The sequence below is a fragment of the Phyllobates terribilis genome, unplaced genomic scaffold, assembly GCF_046119375.1.
Source record: "Phyllobates terribilis strain yellow unplaced genomic scaffold, ASM4611937v1 Scaffold_12__6_contigs__length_324123572, whole genome shotgun sequence".
NCBI lineage: Eukaryota > Metazoa > Chordata > Amphibia > Anura > Dendrobatidae > Phyllobates > Phyllobates terribilis.
In genome coordinates, this window is record NW_027362772.1 from 253,270,258 (window position 1) to 253,296,438 (window position 26,181).

Consider the following 26,181-nt stretch of genomic DNA (forward strand, 5'->3'; position numbering starts at 1 on the left):
TGAATACTACTTGTAAGCACTGTATATAATACGTTAATAATAGTCTATAAAAGACATGCAGTGATGAGTTACATTGCAGAAATAAAACAACTATCAAGTGGCCATATACTAGTAATATAGAAAGCCCAATTTGTAATGCCACCATAATTGTGCAATACCATGGCCAAATAAATTGTCTTATATTGTAGACAGAATTAAAGGCTATGGACACCTTTGATACAGAAAAAAAAATACTTTTACATATAGAAGTGGTTACCTTAACTTAAAAAATATTGCAACAAGTTTTAGTCTGCAATCTTTATTTCATCACTCACTTTCATACCCCTTTGCGTGCAATTTTCACACTGTTACAAGTTTCAGATTTTTCTCCATTGGGAGTGTCCCTCCCTGTAATACCTGGTGGATGTGAAGTCTGTGTGTAACCAGAGTCTTGCTGTCTTCATTGCTTATATATCAGCACAGCTTCTATCCTGCACTTATTTCCTTTTCATGTGCTATCCCTCTTTATCTATTTTCTGTACCATCCCTGTGATACTTTCTCCCCTCTCTCTGTTGTGAAAATCTGCTTACAACCCCCTGAACAAACCTGCTGTTGTATTCACACATCAGTATTTTTGATCAGTATTTCATCAGTATTTCTTTTTTCTAATTTAACGAATGCCTCTGAAATATAGGGGACCAATAAGAACATTGCCTCCAAATCTGGAAAACAGAGAATCACAAAATGAGGCCTGAGAGGCGTTTGAAGAAGACAAACTATACGATTTCTCTCGCCTGAAAACAAAAAGTTGGAAGAAAAATGTGCATTCCAGAAGAAGTGGAAGTGAGAAGAAGAGATTAATAAGAGGAGAGTAGGATTGAAGGGTCAGGAGAACGGAGAAGTAACCGAGCAAAGGCATGTAAAATCAAGAAGGTGAAAGGAGAGGGTAAAGGAGGACAGAGGGGACGGAGAACCAAAATGTGAATAGGAGAGGTTGGTGTGGACGGTTTGGTATGGGAGTGAATTATTTTATCTTATGATGGACCTATAAAGAGGGGAGGAGAAAGGAATCCCAAAGGAACCATTTATTTACGGTTCTACTCCTCTCTTCTGGTGAATGTGTCATCAACATGTCCATACGCTAAACCATAGCAATTTCGCTGAACCATTCCTCCAAGGATGGAGCATATTCCGCTTGTGTCGCCATTTTCCAAGACACATAGCGTCCCCATTTTTTGAGATCTGGGGCTGGGTGGTGGCTTATTTTTTGCGCCCAGAGCTGACATTTTTACTGATACCATTTTGGGGTAGATACGATGTTTTGATCGCCTGTTATTGTATTATATTGCAATGTTGTGGCAACCAAAAAAAAACGTGCTTCAACTTTTTTTCTCATTACACTGTTTACTGATCGGATTAGTTTATTTTATGTTTTGATAGACCGGACTTTTACGATAGCAGCAGTGCCAAATATGTGTCATTTTTTATTTTATTTCGTGTTTTTTTTTTTTATGTTTTTAAAAACTTTTTATTCTTACTTTTTAATGACTTCAATAGTCCCCATAGGGGACTTGAAGCTGCGTTTGTCCGATCACTTGTGCTATATATAGCAGGAATTCAGCACTGATATGTATAGCAAAAATCATGATCTCCTATGAACATCGGCGAACGCCAGGACTATCGTAATGACAGGCATGGGAGTCTTTTGCAGACCCCCCAGCTGTCATGACAACCCATCGGCGCCCCATGATTAAGAGAGAGGGTCGCTGATAGGCGGCATGTATGACGCACTTCCTGCCGGCATGTGTTAAATCCGGCTGTCAGAGATTGAAAGTGGGATTTAACTTGTTAACAGCCGTGAGTGGAGCATCGCTCCAAACATATGGACAAGGAAAAACTGAGGGCACCACCAAATTGAAATTGGGATCACTGAAAACACACTTATAACAACAACTAAAGAGGGGAGAGAAAAAGAAGTGTGTATATATAACTTCAGGATCACCAAATATTAATCAATACATTTTATTGTAACAAATTAGAACAATACACTACATGATTAAAAACATCTAAAAACCCAAAAACGATTGGGATATGATCATCCAAAGAGTCCATGTAAGGGCTCCGATCTCCTCTCCACCATTCACTCTATGTTATTACAGGTATATTATGAATAAATACTATATATTCTCAAGACTTAATATAATCCTATTGCACTGGCATAGATGTTCATGCATGCCATATAACAAATAAAGCAATCATATAAGTATGGTACTGTCTGCATCATCTATCTCATCCAGCACAGATGCACTAATAGGACTACATCAACTATGCCAGCCATGATGTTTAAACACTGGTAAGTAGTAATGGTAAAAAAGGGGTTAGTCAAGGCAAAGAGATACATAAAACCTTTTATAGGTGTATTGTTGGAGGGGATGACCCCACGCGTTTCGCCACCTAGCTGCATGGCTTCATCATGGGAAGGGAATGGATCCCCTGAATGGAATTGATTCCCTGATGAAGCCACTGAGCTAGGTGGCGATACGCGTGGGGTCATCCCCTCCGACAATAGGCAATATATAATCTGAATGTTTTTGCTAATAATTATTGAAATCTTAGAAATAACATGTTCTGTTTTTCATTGTATTTATTTTCAGATTGTACATAGTTTTCTTCAGTTTATTTTTTTCACGTGCAGTAGCTCAACTGAGTGCACACCAATCTTCCTTCTTTCCATCATCTATTGTGAACAGTGGAACTTGTGATATACACTGCTCAAAAACATAAAGGGAACACTTAAACTACAGAATATAACTCCAAGTAAATCAAACTTCTATGAAATCAAACTGTCCACTTAGGAAGCAACACTGATTGACAATCAATTTCACATGCTGTTGTGCAAATGGAATAGACAATAGATGGAAATTATTGGCAATTATCAAGACACCCTCAATAAAGGAGTGGTTCTGCAGGTGGGGACCGCAGACCACATCTCAGTACCAATGCTTTCTGGCTGATGTTTTGGTCACTTTTGGATGCTGGTTGTGCTTTCACACTCGTGGTAGCATGAGACGAACTCTACAACTCACAGAAGTTGCTCAGGTAGTGCAGCTCATCCAGGATGGCACATCAATGCGAGCTGTGGCAAGAAGGTTTGCTGTGTCTGTCAGCGTAGTGTCCAGAGGCTGGAGGCGCTACCAGGAGACAGGCCAGAAAGACGTGGAGGGGGCCATAGGAGGGCAACAACCCAGCAGAAGGACCTCTACCACCGCCTTTGTGCAAGGAGGAACAGGAGGACCACTGCCAGAGCCCTGCAAAATGACCTCCAGCAGGCCACAAATGTGCATGTGTCTGCACAAACGGTTAGAAACTGACTCCATGAGGGTGGTATGAGGGCCCGACGTCCACAGATGGGGATTGTGCTCACAGCCCAACACCATGCAGGACGCTTGTCATTTGCCACAGAACACCAGGATTGGCAAAGTCGCCACTGGTGCCCTGTGCTCTTCACAGATGAAAGCAAGTTCACACTGAGCACATGTGACAGACGTGACAGAGTCTGGAGACGCCGTGGAGAGCGATCTGCTGCCTGCAACATCCTTCAGCATGACTGGTTTGGCAGTGGGTTAGTAATGGTGTGGGGTGGCATTTCTTTGGAGGGCCGCACAGCCCTCCATGTGCTCGCCAGAGGTAGCCTGACTGCCATTAGGTACAGAGATGAGATCCTCAGACCCCTTGTGAGACCATATGCTGGTGCGGTTGACCCTGGGTTCCTCCTAATGCAGGACAATGCCAGACCTCATGTGGCTGGAGTGTGTCAGCAGTTCCTGCAAAATGAAGGCATTGAAGCTATGGACGGGCCCGCCCGTTCCCCAGACCTGAATCCGATTGAGCACATCTGGGACATCATGTCTTGCTCCATCCACCAATGTCTCGTTGCACCACAGACTGTCCAGGAGTTGGCGGATGCTTTAGTCCAGGTCTGGGAGGAGATCCCACATGAGACCATCCGCAACCTCATCAGGAGCATGCCCAGGCGTTGTAGGGAGGTCATACAGGCACGTGGAGGCCACACACAATACTGAGGCTCATTTTGACTTGTTTTAAGGACATTACATCAAAGTTGGATTAGCCTGTACTGTGTTTTTCCACTTTAATTTTGGGGGTGACTCCAAATCCAGGCCTCCATTGGTTAATAAATTTGATTTCTATTCATGATTTTTGTGTGATTTTGTTGTCAGCACATTCAACTTTGTACAGAACAAAGTATTCAATGAGAATATTTCATTCATTCAGATCTAGGATGTGTTATTTGAGTGTTCCCTTTATTTTTTTGAGCAGTGTATATACTGTATATACTAGGCCTCAACTTTCATTGTAATCTTGCCTTTGATGATGAGGATATGACTGTTGATAATTGTCCTCTGCAGATCAGAAAGTGTCAGCTTCTTGTGAGGCTCAGCAGTCAGAGAGAAAATGTCAACATTTCAGCATTTTTCAAGATACAAAAAGAGACATGGAAAAGTTAAATAAAAAATTCTTAAATATGTTTAGTAGAAGAACTTGATTCAAAAATATTTCTTTTTCAAAGCCCTTTAAAGGGGTTGTCCAGGCTTGGAGGCTTATGACGCGCCCCCTGGGACATATTCCTTTTTGAGGGGAATACCCGGCACCGGATCAGATGGGGGGGGGGTTGTAGTCTCCGAGCGGCTGTGACCCGGTCCCGTGCCCAGGGCGTCAAGCTCAGTGTGATGTGGCAGTCCTACAGATGTTATTAAAGTTCTTTTGTGTCGACTACGCCACCCGTTGTGATGCGGTCACTGTGGCCGCCGCTGCTGCAGGGTCCGCTGAGGCTGATGGTGGGTGCGCAGCTTGGTGAGATAACCCCCAACGGGAGGGGTATAGCCTCAGGGGGTCAGGTGCAGAGGATGGGGGTTGTGGTGGTGCGGTGCAGCCGGCAATGAAGACAGACTCGGGTTGTGCAGTTAAGGGAGTTTACTTACTGCTGATGTTTCGGTCACTCCAGCTGCTAGTGACCACCCGAGCCGTGCTGCGTCCACCAGGTCCTGGATCCGGCCAACCCCCAAACAAGTCCAGAGCGTGGCCCTGAGCTCTCCCTCTGTCCTTTCTTCAGCCGTCCCCACCAGGGATTCACCTAGGTCCAGCTCCCTCGGGCCTTCTTTTGGGACACCCTCGGCCCTGGGTTCCCTGACCCTTCATGTGGTGTGCCTTCGGGGTGAATGTGGTGGGTGACCGTGACAGACACTGCCCACGGTCTCCGGTCTCTGGCTGGGGAATGTCTTTGCCCCCACCAGCTTGGGTTCCGGTACCCTCTTGCTGACTCCTCACCCGGTGCTCTAATTTGGGTTCTTGGGTCCCTTCAGTCTTCCCCCTCTGGGTCTTTCTCTGCTCCACTCTCTCTCTCTCCAGGGCTGCTGTTTCCTTCTCTCTCCTCTCCAACTGACTTGTTCTCAGCGTCTGACCCTGATCTAAGTTGGTGCCCTCCTTATATATCCCTCTATGTGTGAGCTCAGGTGACCAGCACCCAATGAGCTCCTATCACTACCCAGACTGCTCCCCCTATCTGCCCCTACACTACATGGGATGTACCACCCCCCTCCCACTCCAGCCAGGAACAGGCTCGGTTGTACCTGCACATTTCTAAGTGGGAGTACCGTCGGCCTGCTCCTCTGGAATGGGATGTATGTAGTGCATGCAGTCTATCTGAGCTCAGTTCCACACTCCTTCCTTACCCGGGAGTGGAATATCACACCTCTGGGTTGAGGTGCAATACCCCTGTAGCAGCCGAATCCTCAGGGTGCTACATTCCCCCCTGGTAAATCACAGCACGTCCTCGGGCTGTAAGACATAAAACACCAAAACATACAAAATTTTTATATGAACATATAAAACATATAAACATTATATATATATAAAACTTTTTATATAAACATTCTCGTAGACTTCTCTTGTCTCTGGTTCCTCCTCCGGACACTGTGCAACGTGTGTCCGGGAAAAGTGCGACAGTCTCTTAGAAAAATCTGGTTTTCTTATAAAACCGGTAAGGGGGCGCTTTAGGACGCGCAACTATATACAGGGGAAGTTGAAAGTTGGCCGCTCTCAGTCCTCGGCCAGGTAGAGGGAAGGGAATGGCTGCTCACAGTCCTCAGCCTGTAGGATGAAGGGGTTAACGGGTAAAACAGTTCACTGGTCCCAACGGGGACTATTTTAGCAGCAACAGTTTCAGTTTCAGTTCCTTTATACCCCGATTGGGTAACTATTTACAACTCCTGCTCTGCCGCACTCAACGGCGTCTTCCTCCTGCTCTTTCTTGATATGATGTTTCTTCAGACCCGTCCGGGTCCTCTGGCTCCTCCTCCCCGTACCGCAACTCCTCCTCCGTCAAGCGGTGCACGTGGAGGGCGTAAGGTCCTTTGGCACACTTGTGCCGGGTGAAAGTGACCTCGTCTCCGACGTAGAGGTCACGACCTTTGTGACCTTCCGGCAGGTGGGACTCGACGTCTCTGCGGGTCACAAAAACGTCACCGCGGTTGTTACGGTCCCGAATAAAGCCCCACCCATGCTGCGGGTTGAACTTTATCACTGTCCCGATGGTGCGGGGACAATGCGCTGCACGGGGGTTCCTCCTAGTCCGGCTCTTCTGCTCCGCGCTCTGGATTTGGGCCTGTTGTTCTCTGACCCGCCTCTCCTCCCGTTCTCTCTTAAACTCTGCCAGCTGTTGACGGCAACACTCTGTACGTTCAGCTGCGGCTGCCCGAGTTTCTCCGGTGAACCCCATCAAATCTTCTCCCGTGGGGTCCCACACGAATTGGGCTTCTGCTAGAGGAGGCGAGACCCGAGCCACGGGCTTCGGAGCCGGGATTAGGGGCTCACACAAGGGCCCTAGTCTTTGCTGCCGCTCCAGCTCAGGGTACCCTTCGGGCCAGATGAAGGGCCGCCCGTCCGGCCATGTGAGCTGGCCGAAGAGGTCCTCCCCCAGGTGTGGCACCCTAGGTATTGCGGGCGCGGGCGCGGTGGTGGTGGCGCCCGGGTTGCCCAGGCCTTGCGGCCAGGCCTGGGGCACCTGGAAGGTGAAGGGCACCGTTAGGACGGCGGCGCCCTGGGCTACCTGGCCTTGCGGCCAGGCCGGAGGCTCCGCGGAGGTAGGGGGCGCTGTTGGTGGTGCGGCGCCCGGGGGTACTAGGCCTTGCGACCAGGCTGGTGGTAATTCCTGCTTTGTCACGCTCCGGGTCGGGGCGCGTGACGTCACAGGGGTCGCTGCGGCGGCTTCCGGTCGGGGCCTAGTCCATAGCGGTGACGTGGCGGCTACGGGCACAGCAGGGGGACTTTCGGGCTCTGCGACGGGGAGCTGGGGCAGGTAAGCGGTGTCACGGCTTGGGGTATAGGCGTCCCCTTTACCTGCCTCCATGCGTTCGGCTCCCTCCTCGGCGCCGTCTCCGGCCTTGGGTCCTCCTGCGCCATCCTCAGAGGCGGTCTTCTTCCTCTTCCAGGGTAGCGTGCTCCGTTGACTGGTCTCTGCTTGCTGGGTCATCTCCCGGCCCCACTCCGCCAGTATCTCGCGCTGTACCCGGGCCATCCTCCTTGCGAGGCCCTCCAGGGCAGTTTGTGCACACTCCCGGTCTCGGGGGAGCTGCGCTAGGATCTCCGCTAGACCTAGCGGGGTTGTGGACTCTAGCAGGCTCCTGACCATCGGGTCGGTGCTGCTCTGCTCGGCTTCCGGCAGGCTCCTGGCCAGCGGGCCGGTGCTGCTCTGCCCTCCTTCCTCGGTCTCTAGCAGACTCCTAGCCAGCGGGCCGGTGCTGTTCTGCTTTCTTTCCATCTCCGGGTGAGCTTCTCCGCTACTCCTTGTTAGACCTCTTGCCTCCGGGTGCGCTCGCTCCAGACTGCTCCAAGCGACACCCATCTTTTCTCTTCTCTTTCGTCTCCTCCCACTTAGAGGGCGGTCCCGGGGCAACTCGGTGACTGTCAGCTCCAGGGGGAGTTCTTTCACGCTGACAGACACCTCCAGCATCACAGTCTCTGTTGGTGGGGGCGGTTTCCACTTTTGGCGCCATTTTCTGTCCCGGCCCACGATGGGAGGTGGCCTCTTGCCCTCCTTTGGCACGCCCATAATGGCGTCCGCTGCTCTTCCAAGGCGGGAAATCTGCGGTTTTGGCGGGAATCGCTTCCCAGTGGCGGGAAACTCTGCAGATGGCGGGAACAAGCTGGAAATGGCGGACAATCGGCGGGAAACGACTGGTGATGGAGTCCGATGGCGTGGACCCTCCGGAACCGGCAGGAGTCTTCTTTCTGAGGTAAACTTGCACTTTTCTTCAGGCACGCAGTACCCGGGTGTTGCGGGCACGTAATCCTGCCGACTACGCCAAAGTTGACGCGCCCCCTGGGACATATTCCTTTTTGAGGGGAATACCCGGCACCGGATCAGATGGGGGGGGGGTTGTAGTCTCCGAGCGGCTGTGACCCGGTCCCGTGCCCAGGGCGTCAAGCTCAGTGTGATGTGGCAGTCCTACAGATGTTATTAAAGTTCTTTTGTGTCGACTACGCCACCCGTTGTGATGCGGTCACTGTGGCCGCCGCTGCTGCAGGGTCCGCTGAGGCTGATGGTGGGTGTGCAGCTTGGTGAGATAACCCCCAACGGGAGGGGTATAGCCTCAGGGGGTCAGGTGCAGAGGATGGGGGTTGTGGTGGTGCGGTGCAGCCGGCAATGAAGACAGACTCGGGTTGTGCAGTTAAGGGAGTTTACTTACTGCTGATGTTTCGGTCACTCCAGCTGCTAGTGACCACCCGAGCCGTGCTGCGTCCACCAGGTCCTGGATCCGGCCAACCCCCAAACAAGTCCAGAGCGTGGCCCTGAGCTCTCCCTCTGTCCTTTCTTCAGCCGTCCCCACCAGGGATTCACCTAGGTCCAGCTCCCTCGGGCCTTCTTTTGGGACACCCTCGGCCCTGGGTTCCCTGACCCTTCATGTGGTGTGCCTTCGGGGTGAATGTGGTGGGTGACCGTGACAGACACTGCCCACGGTCTCCGGTCTCTGGCTGGGGAATGTCTTTGCCCCCACCAGCTTGGGTTCCGGTACCCTCTTGCTGACTCCTCACCCGGTGCTCTAATTTGGGTTCTTGGGTCCCTTCAGTCTTCCCCCTCTGGGTCTTTCTCTGCTCCACTCTCTCTCTCTCCAGGGCTGCTGTTTCCTTCTCTCTCCTCTCCAACTGACTTGTTCTCAGCGTCTGACCCTGATCTAAGTTGGTGCCCTCCTTATATATCCCTCTATGTGTGAGCTCAGGTGACCAGCACCCAATGAGCTCCTATCACTACCCAGACTGCTCCCCCTATCTGCCCCTACACTACATGGGATGTACCACCCCCCTCCCACTCCAGCCAGGAACAGGCTCGGTTGTACCTGCACATTTCTAAGTGGGAGTACCGTCGGCCTGCTCCTCTGGAATGGGATGTATGTAGTGCATGCAGTCTATCTGAGCTCAGTTCCACACTCCTTCCTTACCCGGGAGTGGAATATCACACCTCTGGGTTGAGGTGCAATACCCCTGTAGCAGCCGAATCCTCAGGGTGCTACACTTAAATCTGCAGTCAATCTATGCGACTGCAAACCTGTGAATCCTCACAGCGTGCACAATGCGCACTGTCAGGAATCTTCTGTGTCACAGACGATTTGCATACGTCCGGCCACATTCCAACTAGACATGTCCAGCCTCACTCAATTCACTTGTATTGAGCGAGGCCGTGCACGTCTAATCGACACGTGACTGCAGATATGCAAATCATTTACTTGTGGTCACATGCCCAACTGCCCTCAACGCTGGCACTGGACAATACTGACAGCGTGCCCTGTGCACACTGTGAGAATTCACAGGTCTGTAGTGCAGACTTGAGCCTCTAAACCTGGACAATCCTTTTAAATTCATTGAGACGCCAATGAGGCATATAATGCCTTATGAGACGGATCACATTGAGAATATTCTTTTCAGTATCACATTGACTGACCCCACAATTTGTCTGGCTGTCTCGGTGTTGTATAGATATCAGAAGAGCAATATATTCCCAATTTATGTTACACATCAAAATTAAAAACCCACGGAGCATTTAACAAGCATAGCAGTCCTGTTACACCGGGTTTACGAGGGATGCATGGGAGCGCAGCCAGGTCATAAGTCAGTTCACATTCCTCCTTTATGATTAAAATAAATGACCATTTGCAGGTGAATTTACTAGATAATATTTTCTTTCTTGAAGGTACAAATTATAAAGTTGTCGCCTATGTGAGAAGACTTTATAGTGAGCTCAGCTGGCTTTACTGAAGTGTATCATCAGTTATCAGTTAAAGTGTATTTCCAGTGTGAAATTAAAATGTCACAGCGCCGCTAGATCCTCACGCACATCAATATATAAGCTTTTTCATGCTCCAGAACCCTAATTGGCTGGTAAGAAGTTATCATTGACTACCTTGTTAGAAATACCGTAGACTTGTAGCACGGTCACCGTAACTTTTTCTGCTAACTCACATTACACTTGCCGCTCCTTCTCTTTCCCTCGGTACAGTGCTTGAATCGGTGCTGATGCTGCTGTGATCACAGGTATTTATCAACTACTAAGTTCTCTCTACAGACACACAAACAACTTGTAAAGTTACACCCTGACAAGTGGTCAAAATGAATTTATCCTTGTAAATTGCCCTATTAAAGGGAATCTGTCACCAGCTTTTTCCTGCCTTATCTGAAAGAAGCATGATGAAGGGGCAGAGACCCTGATTCCAGTGATGTATCACTTAGTTTAGTGAGTGCAGCAGTTGTGATAAAATTACAGTTTTCTATGCTTCAGATCTAGCAGAGCTCAGAATACTAAGCTGTGTATAACTCGCCCACACCACGGATTGGCAGCTTTCTGTGTACACTGTGCATAGGCACAATGCTGCCAATGAGTGGTGGGGGCAGGGTTACACTGAGCACGAAGACTAGGAGACATGAGATACCTAGTCCTGTAGTGATAATCCGACTCTGTTATCGGATTACCCGGGGCCAGGGGATCCTTAACTGTCCCTAACATTAGGCGCCCTAAGTATCCCTGCTCCCCGGGTTACTTCTGATTGTGAAGACGCCGGGGTCACATGCGTTGCTGAACACATGAATCATCCCTTATCTGTCCCCCTCACCCACCAATGGAAGTGGGGAGTAATAGTGTATGAATATACACAAACCAGACTAAAAAGGAAAGACGTACATGGATTAATGAAAATACCAATCATACAAATATGCTCTCACAGACAACAGAGAGGAACACTGGGGAGAAAAGGAAGGGAAACTAAATAGGAGAGGATGAGGATTTGCACACAATCTAAACACCTAGCAACAGTCACAGATCAACAATCCAAATGCCTGTACTAACAATCCACTCCTCCACTCCTCACCAGGCAGTACAAGACTAACACTGGCAATTCAGATTGCCAGAGGCCAATATATATAGGAGAGAGGAGTGGCCAACACTGAACAGCTGAGATCATCCAAGCAGGAAGCTTCAGAGACTCTAAGCTGAACAGATTAATCCCTGCACATTTAATATAAAGGAGAAGTGCTTCTGATCAGTGCAGGAGTACAAGAAATCAGATGCCGCGGTCATCTGGCCCCTCTCGGTCACGGTAAACCTGTGACAGATAATTTCCTGCTGATAAAACACTACTTTTATTGAAACAGCCTAGTAAGTGACAAATCTCTGGAATCAGGGCCTCTGTTCTTACATCATGCTTCTTTCAATTACATAACAAAGACCGGGTGACAGATGTATGTTGGTATGATTTGGGCTCTATTTGACAAGATTAGTTTATCATTAAGATCATTTTTTACCTTTTTTCTTTGGATAATAACTACTCAAATAAACAGCTTAAAATGTAATTATAAGATTTCCCAGGACGCCTTTTGTCTAATCGTTATTCTATATGTTCTGTTGCAAAAGTTTGACGTTTCTATTGTTATTAATACAGATTTGTTTCTACCTTTCTCAGCAATGACAACAATAATCTCTAATTACTGTAATAGCACAAATTGCAGGGAGCAAACAAATCTCTCTGAATAAACCTCTTGATACTTTCAATGTTCTGTACTACCTGGTTTATTCATCATGAACATCTTAATAAACTACAGGCAGCATAAACAACCCAATTAATTCACCCATCAAGCACCCGGAAACACCAATCAAGAAGCGAGTCTGAAAGTAGCAACATTAGTCAGTTAGCATTATTCTTTATTACTTAAATATTCTTTTTTTAAAAAAAAAAATAAATAAATAAATAAATAACATCTCAAATTGTGAAAAATTCTAAAAATCTCCAAAAACGTTTAGGATTTGGGAAGAATACCGGCAATGCTTTAAGTCAGGCTATGTTCACACATGCACAGTGTCGGACTGTGGCAGCAAGGGCCCACCTGTAACATTGACTTGAGGGGCCCACTGTTCAGCTACGTGAAAATAATAGATTACCCTCGTTCAAAAATTTACCTCTGCTTCTATATGATAATAAACTAGGTAGTTTGTTAAATGAATGATGAGATACTGCTTTTGTCTGTACATAGTGAATTACTGTATTGGCCAACTACTGCTCATGTTTGGGGTAAGTGACTTACTCTTGCATAGGGGCCCAACGGAGGATTCTACTGTTCTCCTGTGGGCCAGTCCTTACCTGCACATGCATTAGTTATTTTCAATCAGGTTATGTCAGGCTGTTTTACCATCACAACAGTATGCCATGCTCCCCTATACAGTAATAACCAAATTCTTAAAGGACCCAATTGGACCTGTCAGGATCTGTTAGGTCCCATCATGAAAGCGGATCTTGACAGACTCATGACTCCTGTAGAAACTGAACCTTTGGCACAAGTAAGGATGGTGAGATTGAAAAGAGCAAACTACTCCTTCCCTAGTAAAAAGGGACACTTTTGCCTCTATAGCACTCTCAACAGCACATTAACCCTTATTCTGTTAATTTACTGGCCTATTGCATTGTGGGAACACATATAGTAGTCCCAAAAGGTAGATTTTGAATTTTGTGTCTAATTTTTTCCCTTGATTTATTTTCTATGTATGTTAATAACCGCCCTTGCCATTTATTAGCCATCAAGGGTTTTTCTTATATCATAAATATGTTATGACTGCCAAAACAGATTCATACGGGTAACGTACAAACCTGAGAGACAGAAACCTGACTCTGACAGGTCCCTGCCCTTTTCTGACCAGGTCTGTCATTGGATGACCGTGGAGGTTGGCACCCTAAGATAATGCAATGGCACCCCCACTTGATGGTGGCTTACCCTGAATGTCCTTAGCAACTCTTAGGATCACTAGTTTATCAGTTCCCTAAGGAGAAAAGGAATCACTCACAGTTTCACTGTGTTGTCCGTGTGTACTTACACGTGCATGGCTTAATCTTTGAGACAAGCATATGCTACTGGCAGGATCAACCAGGTAGCCCCCCAACACGACTGGACCGCGTCGAGGTTCAGGAGAGAAGAGATACAGCATCCAACAAAGCAACCAACACAAACTGCAGCCAAGTGAATGAATCCAACAAAGTCTGTCACCAGAAGGAAACACCAGTAATAGAAGGTATTTGAAGCTGCACCTGAAAGGTGATAGGACAGACAAACAGAGTAATTGAAAAACACCTGTTACCCAGAACCTACAGAAACAAAGATAACAGAACTAAAACACCCAAAGAAAAGGTGTAATCAGTTGTGGCTCAGGGGAAAGAGACGCCGGCCACAGAACACAGGATCAAGGGTTTGAGTCCAGAAGCATGACAGAATCAAACAGAAACAGGGGCCAATTACACCTTAATTTTCTCAATGGTTCATTGGAAAGGTTTTGGCTTAATGAAGAAGTTGTGGTTTGGTTTTGCTTTTCAAGGGAAGTAGAGAGAGATCCCTATCATCTCCTAGTCATAGGTAAAGAAAAGTGTTTTGCTTTGTCTTTATTTTTTTAAAATTTATTTACATTTTTTGTATAAATGGATGTAACAAAAAAATAACCAAAAATGAACAATCCCTTTAAATTTCCAATTTTCTGAACAGGAAATTCCACTGAGCAGTATTTAAAGAGGAACATTTTGCTTTCATTTAATTTTTTTATGCCCCCTATAAATATTACAAAATATTATGAGGGTGGCTGCGTTAACTCAAACCCAAAGGCCACGATACGACTGAACGGTCTTCAGAGCATGCGATTAATCAAGGTTTTAGAGACACAATTGATTTCTTCTTTCATTAAATAGGATTAGGTAATAGGATTCACTCTCCTTGACCCCGCAGGGACTGGAGGTGGATTGACATCCCGCAGTTCGACCTCTATGATTTTGCTTTGACCGGTTTTAATTGGCAAGATTGTTATTTTAAAGAAATCCGATGGAATTATTCGTCAACTTTTTCACAACATGAAAACACCACAAATTGAAATTTAGAGGTATTTAAGGCATTTAATGCAGCCATTATAATGACATGAAAACAACAGGAATGGATTGTGAAGGCAGATCCCATTAAAGGTGTTAAATACTGTGGAGTAAATGTATTCTAGCGCTGGCAGCTCTTATGTAATCCTATCGTTAGGTTTGCAAAGGCTTAAAACAATTAAATACATTTTCCATTTATACGTTGTCAATCAATGGAGCCATATAGGAAAATCCATTAGTAATGGGGGCCATATACAGGACATAAAAGTAGGTGGAAAAGTTAACAAAAGTTGAACAAACTTTTGTGTAGTCAACATTCCGTGCAAAATTTAATTCAAATTTAATCTCATCAGTAGTAATTGTCATCTCCTATCTCAGTAATGTAAAAATCTGTCTTCACTGAATCCAGATTTTCCCCTTGAATTGAGAATTTTAAGAATGATCAGTCCAGGAAGAGAAAGAAGCAGATTTTTCTGATAAGATATATTACAAAGTTTCTTATTTTCATGTGTACTGTTGATTTATAAAATTAAAATTAAAACGACATTTACTCTTTAAATTAAAATCATCCATTTTCATCAACCTTGGTCTGATGTGTTTGGGTACCGCAAATTATATAGACACCTTCAAGGGCATTTTATTTACTTAAATACATGAATTTTGGGATACAAATCCTATTTTGCACTATATTGTTTCTGTGTTATATTACAGCAGGAGTTATCTAAGAATCCATCAGAGACATCGTTCTGGCGAAGAGTTTGTAACTCTTTTATCTTTTTGTTATGCTTATTTTTGACCACATCAAAGTTACGCTGATCTTTGTGGTTATTAAATTAGCTGAGAGGAGCTCATAAAAAGATAGACAAAAGAGTGACAAATGCAGCAACAGAATTTGAGCTCACTGATGAATTCTCAGTTAACTCATTTAGCGCCATCAATGTACAAGTAAAGGCTAACAAGTGCAAAATAAATCTAATTTGCAAAGATGAGTTTAGCCCTAAATAGATGCTTTTAAGTTATAAAATAAAGTCCTGAAAAGTGCCCTTATTCTTTAAGTTTCCTAAAGTGCACAGTGGGGAAGATTTAGGGTGCACTTGCACTTTCTTCTCTGACAATACAAAATGGGATTGGAAATTTTATGTGTCAAGCCTTTCGGTTCCACAGCAAACCATTTGTTGGGGAAGAGTCAGGAGGAGCTCATGCACTTAAGATGGGCAGACAGTGTGTGCACCAACATTTGCTGCAATTTGTTTAGTAAATTGCCTTTGTTTCTGTACAAAACTTTGGATGCAATGTTACATCTAAAGAAAAAAATTAGTTACAGTATAAACAACTTTGCAAAAAATGATTAGAGCAAAATGGGATCAGAGCAGGAGCTGTCCAGCAATTCAGCAACTGAAAGCGGCTTCCCGCAGGAGCCGGACGAGACGACTGTACTGCCCAGCGTCTGTGATGGTCTAGGGCAGGGAATCAGGTAATCAGGTAATGGTCATTTCAATGGCAGCCGTAGCATGTGTATTAGCCGCATTTATGGGCTGAATCGATGTTTGGACCCGTGGCCGTGGCAGATCAAATCATAAAATTTCAACGCAAATACATATTAGGTTTTTCCAAACTGTATTTCCTCAATGTGAACCAGGTTGGTGGTGGCAGAGTGGTGAGAAATGCTGAGGTGCAATATCAATGCCACTTGAAAGCAAAAAGCTCAGAATACCCTTCTGTACTTGTCTCTGCCATGGTGTCTCTCATATACAGCTCACATTGACATAAGGGATTCCTGCTTTCCTGTCTTTAGGCAGGATATGTTTAGCACATTATACAGCAGTGCTGAGCAGGGTAGCGGTGAATCCAGCACTAAGGTTAGATAAAACGCATGCAAAAAATCAGCAGCACCATCTGCTTCTGTGCCTCTGGGCAGCATAACGTTCAAATCAGCAGCAGTAAGCAGAACATTATACAGCAGTAATGAGCAATGTAGCTGTGAATCCAGCATTGAGGTGAGATAAAACACTTACAAAAAAACAGCACCATCTGCTCCTGTGTCTCTAGGCATCAAATGTTTAGAAGCAGCAGCAGTATGGAGCACATTATACAGCTGTACTGAGCAGTGTAGTAGTGAATCCAGCGCTGAAGTCAGATAAAACACTTCCAAAAAAGTAGCACCATCTGCTTCTGCTGCTTCTGTGTCTCTATGCATCAAATGTTTAGAAGCAGCAGCAGTATGGAGTACAGTATACATCAGTACTGAGCAATGCAGCTGTGAATCCAGCTTTCAGGTGATGTAAAGCACTTACAAAAAAAAAAGCAGCAGCATCATTTGCTTCTGTCACTTTAGGCAGCATATGTTCAGAAGAAGCAGCAGTATTCAGCACATTATTAATCAGTACTAAGCAGTGTAGCTGTGAATTCAGCATTGAGGTGACATAAAACACTTACAAAAAAAGCAGTACCATCTGCTTCTGTGTCTATAGTCAGCATATGTTCAGAAGCTGCAGCAGCAGTATGGAGCACATTTTACAACAGTACTGAGCAGCGTAGTTGTGAATCCAGCATTGAGGTGATAAAAAACACAAAAAAGCAGCAACACCATCTCTTTCTGTGTCTCTCACTATACCCCTCCCCTTCCCTACGCCTTAGACTTTAATAGGTAGCTGTAATGTGACCCCTCAGTGAGTTGGCAGTCCTTCTTATTTTGAGCAGGATGAATTTTAGCAGTTTTTTGGGGTGAATTGTGAGTACAAAAGGCAGATAAAGGGGAAAAGGTGGCTCATAAGTGAAGAAAGAAGCAGATTTCTCTGATAAGTTATATAATGAAGTTTATTTTATAGGCTTGTACTGATCATTTATACATTTGAGATATTATATTTATTTTACTGGTATTCATATAATATGATATACAGATGCAGCAATGCAAGAATAATAATGAAAAAAGAAAACTGCACTAAAATGCTAAATACATCAAGCGCAATCATACAGCACCTGCTCCTTGCATTTATGCCTTCACGTGTGACAACTGTGATTGTCAGTGCCGCTGTCCATTGATTTACTGTCAGCAGCATCATGCACTGAAATCAGTGAAACTGCTGAGGAATATCATCCATATTCAGATGAGATAAAGGAAAAACTATTTAAAGGAACATCTCATCATTCCTGCAGTTGATGTACACTTAGTGTGCTCCGGGGTCAAGACCTAAATCATATAGACTTAAAGGAGAAGGCACCATAGGGAGAAGAAGAGAGCAAGCTAAATTATTGAATACCCATCAGATCCTGACTGTAATCCAAGCTCTGCGCTACATATTAAATCCAATTTCCTCCTTTCTAACCAGTAACCAGGATAATTCTAAAATATGGCATAAATTCCTGATTAGTCCAGTTCTGACTGCTAGGACCCCCATCAATCACCCGGATAACGGGCTTCAGAATTAAAGAGGACCTGACGAATATCCTGACATGACTGTTTTAGTAATTGTTAAAGGGAATCTGTCAGCAGGTTTTTCCCGTGTAATCTGAAGGCAGAATGGGGTAGGGGCTGAGACACTGATTTCAGGGATGTGTCACTTATTAGGCTGTGTTTCAATACAATGAAGGTTTTATCACCAGGAGATTATCACTGCCTGGACGACAGCTCATGAGCCCTGGTCTGACCACACCATCTCCTCTGATAAGCAGCTCACTGCCAATAGACAATGTACATAGTAGTCAGTGGTGTGGGCGGGGTTATCTTTCTGAGCTCTGCTTCATCTAAAAACTCTGATTGTGTCACAACTGCTGCACCAAGTAAACTAAGTGATACATCGCTGGAATCAGAGTCTCTTTTCCTATATCATGCGGGTCTCAGATAAGATAGCAAAAATCTGCTGACAGATTCCCTTCATCATTGCTTATGAGATAACTATTCCATAATATCTTTACTTAGAACTCTGCATTTGTTCATTCCTCTGTTATTCCTCCTGGAAATGTATAATAAATTGACAATTTGGAGTTGCAGTTTCTCTGGCCAATATTCCATGTCTCTAAATATGCAAGTGTAATATGTAAGGATGTGCCATGTTAACAAAGAAAATGGTCACGTGCAGATGTTAATATATTTCTGCTTTTCCCGGAGGGATATAAGATTGACTGACAATGCATAGTTCTCATAGATGCTCCATCATTGTCATCCAATGAATAATGCCAGTACTCAGTGACACTGAGACTTGACAGGTCCTTTTAAGCATTGCATCCACTTCCCCGCCCTCGTATACCTGCCATGCCTGGAACTGTACTTCTTCTGCATTCACTAGAATGGGGCAGTTCCCATCACTTAGTAAAGAAAACCGCACCATTGTGCAGGGAAAAAAAAGCCCAAAATGTGTCTGCTCCTTCATTTTTCTAGATCAGCAGCGTTCCCAAACGTAGAACACCTACAGATCATAATGGGATGGCAAATCCTAGCAAAATAGCCTGTGTAGCCCTAACCCTTAAGGCTGATGCAGACATTCGTGCAAATCGGTCCGATCTGGGACCACACTGAAGGGACTGGCTGCGGGCGTCCCGACCGGAGCATGATGGCTTCACATGCTTCTATGAGACTGTGACGCCCAAGTCAGGAGGCTCGTGGCCATTCCCTGCATTGTGGTCCGAGATCGTCTGCATGAGCCTTAAGGGTTAGTTATAAACGGACTACTTCTAGGATACCAAGATTTTCCTGACATCTGCATGAGCCCTTGATGTTCATATTATGGACCTGATGGAACAAAAACGTATCCATATCCTTTGTGTGCAGTTATCCTATAATATTGAAGCAAATATATAGGTATTGGTGACATTGGGTTAATAAGTTAAAGCCTTCAAAAAGTATCAAATTAATTTTTTTACTCCTTTGATTTGCATTTATAGCAAAGTCCTGATGGCCTGGGTCCTGAAAAAAAGGATTTCTTGAATTTATCATTTTAAAAATGCAAAAAATTGAATAAAACAAAAATTCACCATCTTAATATAAAAAAGGCAGGAGGAGGAGGTGAGCTGTGACATCGCCTTTTATGATTGGTGGATCCCGTGTCATCAGCTGTTTCTAGAGGTGTTACCTGTCATTGTAATCCTGCCTCTGATGATAAGGAAACTGCTGAAAACTGTTCCTAAAAGGACTGGAAGATAGAATCTAAAAAAAGCACCAGTAACGAGGGTAAAAATTGCAAGAGTACTAATTTAGTTTTATATATATATATATATTTACTGTATATACCTAAATAAAATGGGAATGGTTGGTGATATCAACTTCCTGTCTGTGGCACATTAGTATATGGGAGGGGGAAAACTTTTCCAGATGGGTGATGACCATGGTGGCCATTTTGAAGTCGGCCATTTTAGATCCAACTTTATTTTTTTCAATGGGAGGAGGGTCATGTGACACATCAAACTTATTGAGAATTTCATAAGAAAAACATTGGTGTGCTTGGTTTTAACATAACTTTATTCTTTCATGATTTTTTTACAAGTTTATGACCACTTATAAAATGTGTTCAAAGTGCTGTTCATTGTGTTGGATTGTCAATGCAACCCTCGTCTCCCACTCTTGACACACTGATAGCAACACCGCAGAAGAAATACTAGCACAGGCTTTCAGTATTTGTTGTTTCAGATGCTGCACATCTCGTATCTTGATGGTATGGTGTGGTATATGGGGTACAAAGATAGTGGGGCCATTCTTCATCAATGGAAACCTCAATGCCATTGAATATCTGAAATTGCTACATGATGATGTGTTGCCCTCTTTATGCACTGAAGATGGCACGTTCCCTGAGTTTATCCAACAAGATGGTGCACCACCACATTATGGGTGTCAGGTCCGAGCATTCCTACATGAACAGTTTCCTGGAAAGTGGATTAGTCGTCGTGGGCCAGTTGAGTGGCCACCAAGGTCTCCTGATCTGACCCCCTTAGACTTTTATCTTTGGGGTCATCTGGAGGCAATTGTCTATGCTGTGAAGATACGAGATGTGCAGCATCTGAAACAACGGATACTGAAAGCGTGTGATAGCATTTCTTCTGCGGTGTTGCTATCAGTGTGTCAAGAGTGGGAGAAGAGGGTTGCATTGACAATCCAACACAATGGGCAGCACTTTGAACACATTTTATAAGTGGTCATAAACTTATAAAAAACTCATGAAAGAATACAGTTACGTTAAACCCAAGCACACCAATGTTTTTCTTATGAAATTCTCAATAAGTTTGATGTGTCACATGACCCTCTTCCCATTGAAAAAAATAAAGTTGAATCCAAAATGGCCAACTTCAAATTGGCCGCCATGGTCACCACCCACCTGGAAAAGTTTTCCCCCTCCCATATACTAATGTGCCACAAACAGGAAGTTGATATCACCAACCATTCCCATTTTATTTAGGTGTATCCATATAAATGACCCACCCTGTATATATATATGTATATATATATATATATATATATATATATATATATATAGTACAGACCAAAAGTTTGGACACAACTTCTCATTTAAAGATTTTTCTGTATTTTCATGACTATGAAAATTGTACATTCACACTGAAGGCATCAAAACTATGAATTAACATATGTGGAATTATATACTTAACAAAAAAGTGTGAAACAACTGAAAATATGTCTTATATTCTAGGTTCTTCAAAATAGCCACCTTTTGCTTTGATGACTGCTTTGCACACTCTTGGCATTCTCTTGATGAGCTTCAAGAGGTAGTCACCGGAAATGGTATTCCAACAATCTTGAAGGAGTTCCCAGAGATGTTTAGCACTTGTTGGCCCTTTTGCCTTCACTCTGCGGTCCAGCTCACCCCAAACCATCTCGATTGGGTTCAGGTCTGGTGACTGTGGAGGCCAGGTCATCTGGCGTAGCACCCCATCACTCTCCCTCTTGGTCAAATAGCCCTTACACAGCCTGGAGGTGTGTTTGGGGTCATTGTCCTGTTGAAAATAAATGATGGTCCAACTAAACGCAAACCGGATGGAATAGCATGCCGCTGCAAGATGCTGTGGTAGCCATGCTGGTTCAGTATGCCTTCAATTTTGAATAAATCCCCAACAGTGTCACCAGCAAAGCACCCCCACACCATCACACCTACCTCCTCCTCCATGCTTCACGGTGGGAACCAGGCATGTAGAGTCCATCCGTTCACCTTTTCTGCGTCGCACAAAGACACGGTGGTTGGAACCAAAGATCTCATATTTGGACTCATCAGACCAAAGCACAGATTTCCACTGGTCTAATGTCCATTCCTTGTGTTCTTTAGCCCAAACAAGTCTCTTCTGCTTGTTGCCTGTCCTTAGCAGTGGTTTCCTAGCAGCTATTTTACCATGAAGGCCTGCTGCACAAAGTCTCCTCTTAACAGTTGATGTAGAGATGTGTCTGCTGCTAGAACTCTGTGTGGCATTGACCTGGTCTCTAATCTGAGCTGCTGTTAACCTACGATTTCTGAGGCTGGTGTCTCGGATAAACTTATCCTCAAAAGCAGAGGTGACTCTTGGTCTTCCTTTCCTGTGGTGGTCCTCATGTGAGCCAGTTTCTTGTAGCGCTTGATGGTTTTTGCAACTGCACTTGGGGATACTTTCAAAGTTTGCACAATTTTTCGGACTGACTGACCTTCATTTCTTAAAGTAATGATGGCCACTCGTTTTTCTTTACTTAGCTGCTTTTTTCTTGCCATAATACAAATTCTAACAGTCTATTCAGTAGGACTATCAGCTGTGTATCCACCTGACTTCTGCACAACACAACTGATGGTCCCAACCCCATTTATAAGGCAAGAAATCCCACTTGTTAAACCTGACAGGGCACACCTGTGAAGTGAAAACCATTTCCGGTGACTACCTCTTGAAGCTCATCAAGAGAATGCCAAGAGTGTGCAAAGCTGTCATCAAAGCAAAAGGTGGCTACTTTGAAGAACCTAGAATATAAGACATATTTTCAGTTATTTCACACTTTTTTGTTAAGTATATAATTCCACATGTGTTAATTCATAGTTTTGATGCCTTCAATGTGAATTTACAATTTTCAAAGTCATGAAAATACAGAAAAATCTTTAAATGAGAAGGTGTGTCCAAACTTTTGGTTTGTACTGTATATATATATATATAAAACTAAATTAATACTCTTGCAATTTTTACACTCCCACTGGTGCTTTTTTCTATGTATATATAAATAAAGATTGTGATATAGAACAACAAACAAAAATGACAAAAAAACATTAAAAATACATGGAAGACCAAAACCTGATGTAAACAGGAGGTCATTTTCTGATGATATCTTCCCTTTAAGGATGTAAAAATGTATCTGTCAGTGCACTAAGTGAGTGTTCACTGTATGTGATATGAAGGAAGCACAATTCACATCCATATATATGTAAAGCATATTAGTCATTTCAGGTAACATCTTAGAAGCAACTGTCATGCATTAGTACATGAGAAATAATACAGTTTCTGGTCATTAAATGCCTTGTATCCTACATTTTTCACCCTCTACAGACTCTTCCTCTAATTTTCAGTTGTTTCTGAGGTGGTGTATGGAGACTGTTTGCTAGAATGTCTCACATACACAGTACACACAGAGGGATTCCTGCTCTCCTATCTCTGTGTACCATATGTTCAGAAGCAACAGCAGCATGGAAAACATTACACAGAAGTACTGAGCAGTGTAGCTGTGACTCCAGCACTGTGGCGAGAATAATGTGTTTTTACTAGTAAACATTTACTAGAAAGCTGCAACACAGTCTTTGTGTCTGTCTTCGCCTCTCTCTTTCACAATGCTCCTACCACCTCCCCTATCAATAAGCCGTTGTAATCTGATCTCTCAGTTAACTCTAAGTCTCTCTTGCTTTCTCCGAGGTTAGTTTTAGCAGTTATTCAGAGTTAATAATGAGTTCACAAGACAGGTGGAGGAGAAGTGGCTCACAAGTGGAGCATATTTCACTGATATATTACAAAGCTTCTTATATTCACTTCCTGCAGATGTCAGTTAACATGTATTTTGATCGCAACATTTGGAAGAGATTTCATGACATTTCATCCACAATGCTGTTACATGCAGCAAATTTTCTGCACGGAAAATCCAGAATGAAAATCCATGTGTACGAACTGTGTGCACATAACCTTAAAAGCTCATGACTTTGGGGGCCCCCTTTAAACCAGGTAAGATAATTCTTTAAAAAAAAATCAGCAAAATCTCAATAATGTACAAAGTTGATTGATGCACACAAGTCCTCTTGCCTTCTTTGGCTACCTTGTCCAGTATCAGTACTAAATTTCCTAAGGACAGTACATCGAGAGCACAATACACCTTATCCAAATTATAGCACTGACCATGTGAGCGTAGCACTGATAATACCATGGAAAGCAATGAATTGCTTTGTCCATCACTGGCAAAATGAGCGAATAACTCTCCCCTCTCTGCACCAGAATGCAATATTTCAATATTTTCTCACCCTAATAAAACTGTACATCCTTACCCAACATCTTGATGTACTTACCCTCGAATGGCACTTAAATCCGAAATAAACCACTACGATGGTTGGAGTCAAAACGATGGTGAATATGACAGCCAAGATGATCGAGTTTACAAGAAAAGCTAAAAAGTTAGCTCCAGTAACAAATATAGTCCAAAACCAGCATCCCCACCTGCTCCGAGACTCCATGGGCAAGAGCTGGTCATCCATATTATAAGGGGGGAGCCCCGGGATCATTCTCGAGGTATCCGACATACTGTCCACATCAAAGTCATCAATCTCTTGGTCAGACATTTTCTGCTGAAATATACTCTTAGGTTTCCAAAAGAAGCTTCTCCTAGTAGTTTGTTATTTTGTTGTGATCACACTTGGCTTTTCACACTTCAACATTCACAATGTGCAAAGAGCAAGACCACCAATGGACTGCTTCTTCTTCTTGCCTCTACTTCTCTCTTCTTACTTCTTCTTGCCTCTTCTTGTCTTGCTTAGTCTTGTCTCTTCTTGTGAATCTATGAATTGCCAATAAATTTGGTTAAATATTCTTCTACTTATATGCAAAAAGCCTTCACTGCTAGATCCATGGAGAAGAAGCTTGGCACTGCTAAGGAGAAGGCTTTCCCTGGCCAAGTTGTCATAATGGTCTTCCTCTTGGCATTGAGATGAACGTTGCACACAATAGACCCTTTATCCAAAAGTGATGCTTGCAGAGTGAGACGCTGCTCTGTTCGCAGCTACTTCTCCCAGGCTTGATGTTTCTCTGTTCGCCTCCTTCAGCTTTGTGAGCTTTGCCTCGAAGAACTGTCTGCTGCTACTAGCCAATCGGCTGCTGACTGAGCCACACAATCTGCCTCTCTGCGTAACATGCATGCAGCCAACACATCGACACCTTGGTCCTGCTCCATCAATTCAGGTTATTCTGGATGGAAACTAATGTTATTATTCCATGAGCGCAATTCTGGACTTTGTCACACTTCCCAGTTGGGGGGTAATGAGGCAGGGGTTTTTTCAATCTCTAAGGCTTAGACGTGTCCGCTAGGTGCGGATGTGAGTGTCACTTTGTGTTTGCCACACGCGGAGCTGAATCAATGATGACATGATCTTCTAGGAATCATTTGTATACATGGAAGAGTTAATGCAGTCAGTGATTGAAAGTTCATTCAGGATTCATATATATACGGCCAAGTACAAGCCCCCCATAGAAGAGTATCGATGTCTACTGCACTCCGATACTTCTCCAATCTCATCCGGAGGAATGGAGATCCATTCCATAAGATTGCAGAGATTTTCTCCATTAGATACGGCTCTGAGCCCCTAAGCTTTATGATGTATGATAATGATGCACTGTTGTAGATAACAATACTCAGGGGATGATAGATGACCGCAAACAGACTTTAAGTTATAACATTTTCCAATTTACTTCAAGTATCAATTCCTCACAATTTTCAAGATTTCTGCTTGCCCTCATTCCTTGCTCTATGAGTAGATTTAGGCAATATTTTACAAGTTTCAAAAAAAGCATATATTGAGAAAAGTATCGTGCCCACTCCACATTACACCTCCAGAAGCTTTTTTGACCTCCCATTCTACATCCATAGACATTAATATGGATTGTACACTTTCTTTGCACCTATAACAGCTTCCACTCTTCTGAGAAGGTTTTCTACAAGATTTTGGAGTCATCTGTGGGAATTTTTGTCTATTAATCGAGGAGAACATTTCTGAGGATAGACGCTGATGTTGGGGAGTGACCAGGCTCACAATCTCCATTACAGTTTTTCCCAAAAGTGTAAGGTGGGGTTAAGGTCCGAGAACTGTTTGGCCGGTCATGTTCTTCTACACCAAACTCCCCCATATCTATGTCCTTATGGCCCTTGTGCACTGGGCACAGTCATGAGGAACAGAAAAGGGTCTTCCCACAATGCTGGAAGCCATAATTGTCCAAAGTGTCTTGGTACACACAAGCATCAAGTTTTTTCTTTTTCTTCAGCAGAGCTAAGGGGTCGATGGAGCTACAATCGCAGTTGCATTGATCACAGGACTGTAACAAGTTGTCACGGGTGTGTCGCCGCGAAGATCGTCACGATTACACAGCCTGACTTCTCGCAGCTGAGTTTTTGGTGCTTTGTGTTTTTCGGCAGTGAGGGAGTTAACTCTCTCTCTCTCTGTGCTAGACGAGGTCCAGCCTCGCCCAGCTGCAATCAACGCTGCTGTAGTGGGACTCCTTCAAATGCCTGCCGGTCTGTTAGGGAAGTGTCGGTGAAAGCAT

General features: G+C 44.2%; 1 protein-coding gene across 1 annotated transcript in view; it reads right to left on the bottom strand.

Moving 5' to 3' along the window:
• Nucleotides 1-25,039, bottom strand: part of TMEM278 (transmembrane protein 278) — a 161,083-nt gene extending 136,044 nt beyond the window's left edge. Inside the window, exon 1 of the mRNA XM_073656842.1 lies at nt 23,940-25,039. Coding sequence (XP_073512943.1) covers nt 23,940-24,209 — 270 coding nt within the window. The 5' untranslated portion in view covers nt 24,210-25,039. The remainder of the gene's footprint in view (nt 1-23,939) is intronic.
• Between the last annotated feature and the right edge of the window lie 1,142 nt (nt 25,040-26,181).